The 10566-nt window shown below is 46.1% G+C and overlaps 1 protein-coding gene across 1 annotated transcript; it reads right to left on the bottom strand.

Moving 5' to 3' along the window:
* Positions 1 to 641: 641 nt before the first annotated feature.
* OPN1SW (opsin 1, short wave sensitive) lies at positions 642 to 6904 on the bottom strand. Its single transcript, XM_023513217.1, is given in 8 exon segments — positions 642 to 761; positions 1584 to 1726; positions 1729 to 1815; positions 2125 to 2249; positions 2251 to 2295; positions 2956 to 3124; positions 3426 to 3725; positions 6883 to 6904. Coding segments are annotated over 8 exon segments (1011 nt in total).
* Between the last annotated feature and the right edge of the window lie 3662 nt (positions 6905 to 10566).

The following is a 10566-nucleotide window of genomic DNA, read 5'->3' as shown; positions in this document are numbered from 1 at the left end:
AAAAAAAAAAAAGAATTAAAATGGGCCGGGCATGGTTGCTCATACCTGTAATACTAGTACTCTAGGCAGCTGAGGCAGGTGGATTGCCTGAGCTCAGGTATTTGACACCAGCCCAGAGCAAGAGCAAGGGTGAGAGACCCTGTCTCTAAAAATAGCCAGGCATTGTGGTGGGTGCCTACTTGGGAGGCAAGAGAAAGAGGATCACTTGAGCCCAAGAGTTTGAGGTTGCTGTCAGCTATGATGCTATGGCACTCTACCCGGGGCAACAAAGACTCTGTCGCAAAAGAAAAAAAAAAGTGTTACTAAAAAGGGAAATAATTGTTATCTATATGCTGAAAAGTCAGCCATATTTCTTTTATAGTTGCCTTGTATTCAGTAATTGGTTCTTCAAGTGCTGTGAATGGTACCACTTAGGAGTAGAAACAGGATTATTGAAATATTTGGGTGGTCTGAAATAGACCCAGCTGGAACAATAGCTTTTAGACAGGAAGGGAATCGTAGGAAAATGAAAAATGACTCTTCAAACTCCATCACGCCCCATCTTTTTTCTGTGTTATTAGTAGTTTGATTTCTGACAAAGACAGTTGAAACTTACTTAAATGTAAAATTCTAATTGCTGCAAACAGGTTGATATGGGGTCCTCAGATGGGGCCAACATGGCTAGAAGAGAGAATAGAAACTTCCGTTTTCTGGGGGCTGAATATGTTGGATTCATCTGTCAGGGCCTTCCTACATACCATCTCCATGATGCAAGCTTGGAACTGGAGGGAAAGGCAGTATTGAAGACAGCCTTGGCAGACAAGGCAGTGTGGGGAAAAAGATCTTGTTCTTTGTATCACAAAGCCTCACACATATGCTGATATTCTCAGGTGGCTTTGACTATATCTTGCCCTCACTACTTCTGGTCTGCAATCATAATCCCCAGACATTCTGACTGAGTCTGAGGTCTCACTTCACAAACCAGCCTCCTGCTTCACGGCAGCATTGTCACAGTAGACCCCACTGTTACTAGACGGTGCTCCCATCTAGAAAGAACTGCCGATTCTTTTCCACACAGTAGATTTTAAATCAGTTTTGGGTTTATTCCAAAAGTAGGGTTTTCACCTTAAAAGAGAAAAACTCTCCTAGGTTTGACTGAATTTGAGGTTTCTTAGCTCAGATTTAGGATTAGGAATTGGAGGCCCGTGGTACCCCTTTAGACTATGATATTTGAGAGATTCATGCATGTATTGTGATTTCTGTGCTTCATACTTGCACCTGGCAGGCTAGTATTTGAAAGAGAAAGGATTAAGAATTAGTGAAATGAAGAATTATTGATCTATGAGTTTTTCAATAAAACACAACCTTTTCAGTTATCCTGCTTTTTGGAGCAACTTCATTTTTCAGGCTCCAGTTCTATCCTCCCTGGATTCCATTATTTTGTCTTGATGACTTTATCTTCCCCTGTGCTTACCAAGGGCTTCCTTTGTCCACCTAGAAACCCTCTGAGTAGAGTTCAGGGTGTTCCAAGTTAAAAGTCATTGGTAGAAAAAATGAGTCTTCTGGACCAGGTTCTCATAGGAATATGAACAGAGTGCTTTTACCTGCTTATTCATAAAGCAGTAGATGATGGGATTATAGACACAAGCACTCTTGGAAAAGAAGGCAGGAATAGTGACTAATAGTAAGTCCAGCCCATGGTTACAGTTGTTGACCATGTACATGGCCAGGGCAGCATAAGGGCACGTAGCAGACAGGAGGATCCCACCATCACCACCACCATGTGGCTCACCTCCCGCTCAGCCTTATGGGTCGTAGCGGACTCCTGCTGCTGAGCTGCAACCTGGTCCAGAGCACACAGAGCGGCACATCCCTCTTCTTGGCCCTCAACGCCCAGCTCTCCAGATGCTTGTCTATTGGTGGAATGTCTGTCCACTCTCATTGCCCATCTTTCATCCTAATTTGGGTCTAATTCTTCTGCCTCTCCTTCATCGTTCTCCCCACTCCCACTTCCCTCATTGCTTTTAAATGCTCCTCTCTCTGGCTATGGCTATTCCCAAATGTCTTAAGTTCTAGAATACTCACCCACTCTTCCTTCCCCTGGAGTCCCCCAACCCACTTCTCTTCCCAAACTCTCTCAAAAGCCACTCAAATCTCTTCGGGCCCCCAGCAGCTGAGAGGAGGAGAAGCAGATGAGGGAGATAAGCACAATGAAGCAAAAGATGAAGAGGAACCAGGTATAGTACTCATGGTAGTATTTGGTGCCCATGGTAGTAGTTGGGGCCACAGGAACACTGCAGGCCCTCGGGGATGAATCTGCAAAAGACCAGGCACTCACCCATGGGACAAGTACTTGCTTGCTGGGGATTCTCCACAATAATTAATGGAGTGGGAGCTGAGATTCCTGGATTGTGTTCTTCACTTAGAACCCAGAGAATGACTTCAAGCAGGGGGATTTTGTCCTGATCAGAGGCTACAGCAATTTCACCTGCAGAGAAGATGTTAGCACTCATCCCCCACAGCCCTCTCACCTCACCTGTAACCCCAACTCTTTAAAAAGTAGAAGTCAAAAACTGAGAGGTTAAGCTGGGTACAGTGGCTACGCCTATAATCCTAGCACTCTAAGAGGCCGGGGTGGGACAAGTGCTTGAACTCAAGAGTTGAAGATCAGCCTAAACAAGAGAGACCCCATCACTACTAAAAACAGAAAAATCAGCCAGGCCTTGTGGCAAGTGCCTGTAGTCCCAGCTATTTCCAACTGCTCAAGAGGCTGAGGCAGGAGGATCCTCTGAACGCAGGAGTTTGAGGTTGCTATGAGCTAGGCTGACACCATAGCACTCTAGCTCAAGCAATAGAGTGACACTCTGTCTCAAAAACAAAAAACAAAAACAAAACTGAAAAGTTATACCTGACCTACCTTTCCACTCACACCAGCCTGAGGTCCTTGCTAAGCCAGCACCATTACCCTACACTCACCAGCTCCAGCCAAAGAATGTTGAGATGGAGATGCCAATACCAGTGGTCCAAGTGGCCAGGACCACCATCAGTGCAGGCTTAGAGCTGAAGCAGAAGTTGCCAAAGGGCTTACAGATGACAATATAGCACTCAAAGGCCAGGAAGGCCAGTGATCAGCCTATCGCTAGACCTGTAGCAAAATGTTAAAAGAATGGGGTAGACAGAGTCCATCCAGCCTGGCTGGCAGAGCAAAATTTGGATGGGGTGAAGCAGGCCCAGAGACAGCGAGTGCTACAATGTAGTGCAGACTCAAACACCCAATTTTAGTCTGACTTTTATTCTGGGCTGCTCTGTACCCCAGTATTCAAAAGAGCTCCAAAGTCCTTTCCTCCAGACTCCTTTAGGTACCCTTAGGTACTCCTTTGTACCACTCAAAGCCTGCCCCTTTGAGTAGTATCCTTTGCCTCCCCCAGTCTCTTCCCCTGCAGTACCTACTACAGAGCTTAGAAAGCCCTCCAGAGCACAAGCATGGCAGCCAAAGAGGAAGTAACCTCAACAGCTGGCGATGAAGATGGGCAAGACAGAGAGGATGCAGTTGAGGATGCCTCCCAAGGACAAACTGACCAGAATGTAGCTAAGTGGCTGCCACAGCTTTTTGTAGCACAATGTGGCCACCAGCACCATGACATTAAGTGGTGTCCCTGCAAAAAAGACAAAGCCCATGAAGGCTTCCTAGAGACAAAAGGCCCAGACAGGGGCAAGGTGGTATAAAACGCCTCTTCCCCTGACATCTTGCCCACAGGATGCCCCACACCACCTTGGATTCCTCTTATAGATTATCCTTCCATCACCAGCCCCCTCCTCTAAAGACACTTGGGTTCTATAATCAGTACTTACCCTAAGGCTCCCAAGGACAGAGAAGTTTGGGATTAGGGATTCCTAACGCTCTATCTAAACCTCCTTTTGTGGTCCCAAAGCTGATTGCGCTCTTCAAAGGATAAAAGAATGAGGATATGCAATGCTGGGTTTGGGGATAAAGAGAAGAGGGCTCCCTGAGACCTGGGAGGTGTGACCCATATTTAATGAAAATGCTTCTACCTTTGTGATATTGTTCTTTGAGTAGAGCTACAGAGGGCACCCCTCTCCTTTTGACCTCCGGCACAACTACATCCCTAAAGGTTTCATCTGTCCCTTTATAGAAGATGCCCATGTAAGTCTCCCTCTCTGGAGTGGCTGGGGACCAGCCTCAGACTACAAGAAGGGGTGGGGAGTGGAGTGGGCCCTGAAAGCAACTCAGTAAACAACCTTGATCCAATGAGACAGAGGTAAGTAACAATCTCTAGAGGTCTAAGGCATCCCCCAGCCAGGATGCCTCCACTTCATTGTTTGATCCACTAATAGATCAATAGTAAAAAGTTACCTGGAAAATCACCAAACACTTAGAAATAAACACTATCCATCTAAATACCCCATGAGTCAAAAGAGAAATCAAAGGAAACATATGAAAGAATTGAGCTGAATAACAATAAAACAATGTATCAGAAATTGAGGGAGGCCTCTAAAGCAATGCTTAGAAATTTAGGGCTTTGAATATATATATTAGAAAGGGAGAAATGTTTAAAGTGTGAATTTTCACCTTAATTTTAAAAAAGAGCAAATAAAACCCCAAATAGAGAAGGCAGTATTAACGAGCAGAAAACAATGAAATTGAAAGTGGAGAAAGAATAGGAAAACAATGAAACCTGAAGCAAAACAACACAGAGCTCTCTCCCATCTCAGCGCCTCCAAAGCAGGAACTGAGCCAACAGTTAAGGGTTTTCCAGCCCCCTTGTGACAGGAACTTGCTTGCTATCACTGTTTTGAAATTCCTATTATTACAAGAGAGGTGAGTTAGGAAAAAACTATCTTTCCTCTGCTGTTACACCACAGCAAACATCAACATAGAAGACTTCTGCGACCAGATGTGTGGGATTTCTTCCCACCAACAAGCAGGCAATTGATTCTATAGCAGACCCCAGTTAGATGTCCCCTAATTCAGTTCTACTCTGACACTATCTCCTGGAGATGACTTCAGATCCTACAGGGTGAGGGCTCAATCCCCAAAACTGCTCCCCTGCATCTGCCTTCAGATACTCATTGCAAGCCCCAGATTGTTTCATTTGCACTTCTGAACAACTGGCTATAAATCAGGGATCCCGTGGCCCCCATGTTAGGTTCAATTAACTTGCTAAAGGGGCTCATGGAACTCAAGGAAACACTTAATGTTTACTGGTTTATTATAAAGGATATTACAAAGGATCCAGGTGAACCTACAAGATAAGGTGTGTGAGAAGGGGCACACACCACCTTCCAGAAACCTCCATGTGTTCCACTATCTGGAAGCTCTCCAAACCTGTCCTTCAGGGGTTTTATGGAAGCTTCATTACATAGGCATGATTGATTAAACCATTGGTCGTTCATGATCAACTTAACCTTCATCTCCATTCCCTTCTCTAGAGGTTGGGGGCTGGGGCAGATAGTCCCAACCTTCTGATCATGCCTTGGTCTTTCAGTGGTGACCAGGGTCCATCCTAAAACTACATTCCTAGGGGCTGCCAGACCTAATCAATACATTAGCATAAAAAACAACATCACTTTGGAGACCTAAGGATTTAGGAGTTGTATGTCAGGTCTTGTGGAAGACTAAATATATATTTTACAGTATCACACATGTAAATATGTATTAATATACATTCCAAAAATAAATAGAATTTTGGACTTTGAAAGGCACTTGAAACTTGCCAACAAGGAAACTGAGGTCCATAGGGGTGCTTCTTGTTAACTGATAAATTTATTTGGAACCGAGGTCTCCTTCTGAGGTCACCCTCAAAAGGTCAAAGTCATGACAAGTTTCTGTCACATTGTATGCACCCTAGATCTTTCAGTCCTCTTTCAGGCTTCTAAAAGATCAATATGATTTAGAATGACAAGGTCCCTTAGTGTTTGGGGGTTGGGACAGACCCAAAGGAGACCCAGCTGCAGAAAGAAGAGCCACACACAGAATTCTGTGAGTACAACACTGGGCTGGGCTACAAGCTCCTTAAGACCAGGATCTGTGCCTTATTCATCCTACCCAAGCTCCAGACATGGTGCCCGACGTGTACAGCGGGTCTTTAATATTTTTGTTGCTTGAATATGTGAATGAAACTCTTGACAATCATCCTCCAATCTGGGCTCCTTCAGGACCAAGGAGTCTGCCTATCACAGTGAGTAATAAAGTTGGACTGCCCAGGTTGGAAGCTGCACTCTCTCACTAGCCTTGTGACCTTGAGACCTGGTCTTTCTAGGCCTATTCCCTCATCTGCAAAATGGGGCTGGCAATAGCCCCACATCACAAGTTTGCTGGAAGAATTAGGTGAGAAATCCCTCATGAGGCTGTCAGCCAAAACCGAGGGTCCAGCACATATTACACATGAAATACACACTTGCTGTTATAATCAGGGCTCTTTCTCCCTCCTTAGGCCACCAGGTCCATCTCTGGACAGCTCCAACAGATAGACTAAAAGACACTGTCATTCTAAATCATATCTAGGGTGCATACCAATGTGACAGAAACTTCTCCTTGTAGTGAGACTGTTATAGAACCAAACTGGGATCTGCTCGCCTGCTACAGCAAAGTCAGGCACTGAAGCCAAGAGCTACAGTGGGAGAAGCATTTTATAATAAGTGTGTGGTGCTATGCAAGGAGAATGGGCAGCTAACACTTAAGATCCAAACTCCCCAATGGCTTACAATCCAGAGTATTAAAGGCAGGGCTACCTGTCAGGCAGACAAAATTTCAAATCAATACATGAAGGTTATACATTGGCATGACCCAAAAAGAAGGGAGTGCTTTCCATGCTTTGGGAGGCCTAGCAGACCCTAAAAGTGGTCTTCTCTCTCTCAAGAGCAGACCTCCCTTTCCAGTACCTTCCCCTGCTGACTCCCTCATTACCTGGTCCCCTACCTCATCACAACCACTTCCCAGAGACTGCTCCCTCCCCACGGACATTTTTGTCTTCAGGCTAAACACAAGCAGGGCCCAAGACCCTGAAGCCATTTGCAGCCTGACACTGCAGGGCACAGAGTAAGAGCCCTCCTGCAAAGCAGCCTGGGCAGAGCAAAGGGTGAGCACACCTTCCCCTTGTTGCGGCCACTGTCACCAAGTCTGAGCCTCCACCGGACTTCTTGGCAGCCATGAACATTGTGGACTCCCAGTGAACTTGCAGTCAATAAAAAGAAATCCTTGGGCAGCACTAGTGGTTCAGTGGGCAGGGCACCGGCCCCATATACCAAGGGTGGCGGGTTCAAAGCCGGCCAGGCCAAACTGCAACAACAACAAAACAGCCGGGCATTGTGGCCGGCGCCTGTAGTCCCAGCTACTTGGAAGGCTGAGGCAAGGGAATCGTCTAAGCCCAGGAGTTAGAGGTTGCTGTGAGTTGTGTGACGCCATAGCACTCTACCTATGGTGATAAAGTGAAACTCTATCACTACCAAAAAAAAAGAAAGAAAAGAAAGAAATCCTTGTCATACATGGGGTCAGACATCAAGTCCAGGCCTCAATTCACTCTAAATTTCATCTGGTTGGTATAGAGGATGCCAAGAGCCAGATGACCCCTGACCAAGATGACTTGCGACTACGGGGCAGACCCTCTGGCAATTCGTCCACAGGTGTTGGTTGGGGAAAAAGAGCTCGAGTCCATGGCGATCCTTAGGCACATAGTCATTGTCCAATACTCCCCTCACCTGTCTTATACTGTCTCAATAAAAGGCTACTGCAGAGGTTATTCCAGGCTACCCTGCAATCAAGGTTAGCCCCGCCTCCTACAAACTTGTACTTCTAATTTGCCTCAGGTCTGATTCCTTCCCAGAGCCACAGGGGCTGCAACAGGTTGGGTGTGTCCTTGCAGAGTCTCACCAGGGTGTCAGCTTTGCCCCTGCATCTGGCCACCTCCTAGGTTAACGTGACCAGAAGTCCTGCTTTTGGTGGGACAGTCTCGATTTTTAACAATTTGTCCCATGTCCCAGGGCATTTTTAAAAAGTCCCAATTTTTGGAAAGAATACACCACAAGCTATGGAAAGGCGGGAGAATGGGAAGGGAATATATGGTTTGGGGCTGCTGAAAAGGTTAATGTAACTCCATTTGGGAATGAAGAGATTAATGTAACTTCATTTGGAAATGAAAAGGCTAATGTAAACTCCCTACTCCCCTCCTGGGCAAGGTATCAGAAGGAGACTGGCTCCCTCCCTTTCTTCTAGGCAAGGACAATTAGCTCAGAAGGAGCCAAACTGTCTGGAACAAACAAGTAGTTCCCCCCTCTCTAGAGTAAGGTGACTAGACTTCCCACTTTTGGAGGAACAGTCTCGATTTTTAACAATTTGTCCCGTGTCCTGCGGTGTTTTAAAAAAGTCCAATTTTTGGAAAGAATGCATGATAAGCTAGGGAACGCGGGAGAACAGGAAGGGAATATACGGTTTTCAGCTGCCATGTGACTTTTTTACCAGGATATGAGTTTTATATTATTTTCGTTAATTTTATAATGTTAAACTTTAATAATAACAAATAATTGTTGAGAACTGATTATGGAGAACTGCTTATCAAAGTTTGCATTGTTGTTAGGCCCCGCCCCCCAGACCCTGCCCTCCCCTCCCCCAGTGGTGTCCTGCTTTACCAATGTTAAAATCTGGTCACCTTATCCTAGGTACACAGCATAAATATTCTCCAAGGCAGGAAAGATGTGCTCACTGGAAGGAAAGCCTGTGTGTGCTTAGGGGTGTGCATGTGTTGGGTGTGTGTGAGTTTAGGGGTGGGGCCTGGCACCCAGTATCTGCCTCTCTGGGTTGCTACCTCCTTCGAGCTGTTCTGCCACACTGGTCTCTACCATGGTCCCACAGCAAACAATCAGAGGTGCTGCTCCCCTTTTCTCTCTAGTCCGAGTGGAGACAAAAACCCTTCCCCAGCCTTGCTTACCCTTAGACAAGTATTTATCTAGAGGTGCTTTACTAGAAAGCGAGGGAAACTGGGTCACTGATTTATGCCTCCTACTCACCCCTTTCCTGCCCTTTTGGCTGCACTCCCCTGTAGGCAAGAGAACAGGTAACACTCTAAGCCTGGCTAACTATGAGGAGTTACCTATTCAACCCAGTTCAAAGATAGAGATGATCTTATTCCTTTAAGAACAAATTAATACAGAAGAAAACCATGTGCCTAAGGAGACTCCTTCCCTCCTAGGGTAGAGCACATTAGATGAAGCCAGGACATTGCTCCGTGGCACTCCCTTGAAGACCTCATTCCTGGTTCACATCTTTGGGCACTGTTCCACTCCTTCATCTCCCTACTATTACCAGTTGATATTTTTCATTTGTTTGTCAGATATCTCCCTGAAAAACAGATACTCTCTGCCTTAGGGTGCTGCTTTGATGAACCCATCTTATTTGGTTTATCAACAATTATTTAAAGGAAATGAGTAGAGTTTAATATGACTTTTTCTCAGTGATCTCATGATGGCTCCTTCCCTTTCTCCACTTTTCCTTTTTCTACACTCTGTGTGTAAGCATAGAGTCCATCTGCTAGGCTCTGTTATGAGCTAGCTCCCTTGAAGCCTTGGCTATACTCATCACCCAGCCGAGATGAGCCTGTAGTGCCAGCCAAGCCCCTGGCTTTCTCCAGCCCCCACAGTCTCCTAATACTTATTCAGATTTATAAAAGCAAAGCCCTATCCTAGGCTGAGCTAGAAGGGCTAGATGGAGACTTGTCAGCCATTTCTGAAGGACTGATGTTCCCATGTGTGTACGCACAACCCACACAAATGCTCACCAGCAGTAGGTCTTTTGGTGAAGACTACTGGAGAGATCCACTTGGGTCTTAAAACTGCCAGCCTACTTGGTCTCCACCAGATTGATGAATCAGGTCATCCTTTGTCCTGGATAGGACCTCTAGACCACAGCCAGAGGCTGTGTAAGGTGCCTATCCTTAGCATGGCCTATGGCCCATGCCTTAGCCTGATGTGAATGGCCTCAGTGCTTTGCGGGAGCCTGTGATGGTGGCCACCTCTTCAAGACATCCTGACAGGAGTTTTAACCTAACTGGTATGGGTGCAGGGCACCCTAGGCCCTCTTGCCCAAAGTGTACAGGCCAGGTGGCCATGTTTGGCCTCACCCCGTCCTATCCTGACACCTTCCCTGACAGTGCCCTGCACTCCCACCCTGTTCCACTCTACGTCAGAGGGAGGGACAATGCACCCAAGCTATAGGTAACCCAGCCCCAGCTTAGCAGATGCCCCTTGAAAGGCTCAGACCAAAAAGAGCCTCATCCAAACATAGAGTTCTATTGACACCCAAGCCAGGGGGAAAAAATCTCCAGAGTCACAGAAGCCATAGAGTAGGAGGATGGAAGATTCCGAGGAGGTGGCACTGGGTGAAGGAAGAGGGTAACAACATAAAATGGGAAACATATTAAGTGCATTTATTATATGCAGTGGTCTTTCCAGGTTTAAAGTCACTTTTAAAATTTATAACATTATGACACAGTAGGGCTTTACAGAGATCATAGGAGGGATATTTAGATTAGGATTTCTTCCCTTCCCACCTCCACCCCCCCCCCCCCCCCCCCC

This window comes from Otolemur garnettii, unplaced genomic scaffold (assembly GCF_000181295.1).
Source record: "Otolemur garnettii isolate 467f Iridium unplaced genomic scaffold, OtoGar3 scaffold00037, whole genome shotgun sequence".
Classification (NCBI taxonomy): domain Eukaryota; kingdom Metazoa; phylum Chordata; class Mammalia; order Primates; family Galagidae; genus Otolemur; species Otolemur garnettii.
Note: the sequence above shows the minus strand (reverse complement) of the source record. Positions and strands in the feature narration are given on the sequence as shown.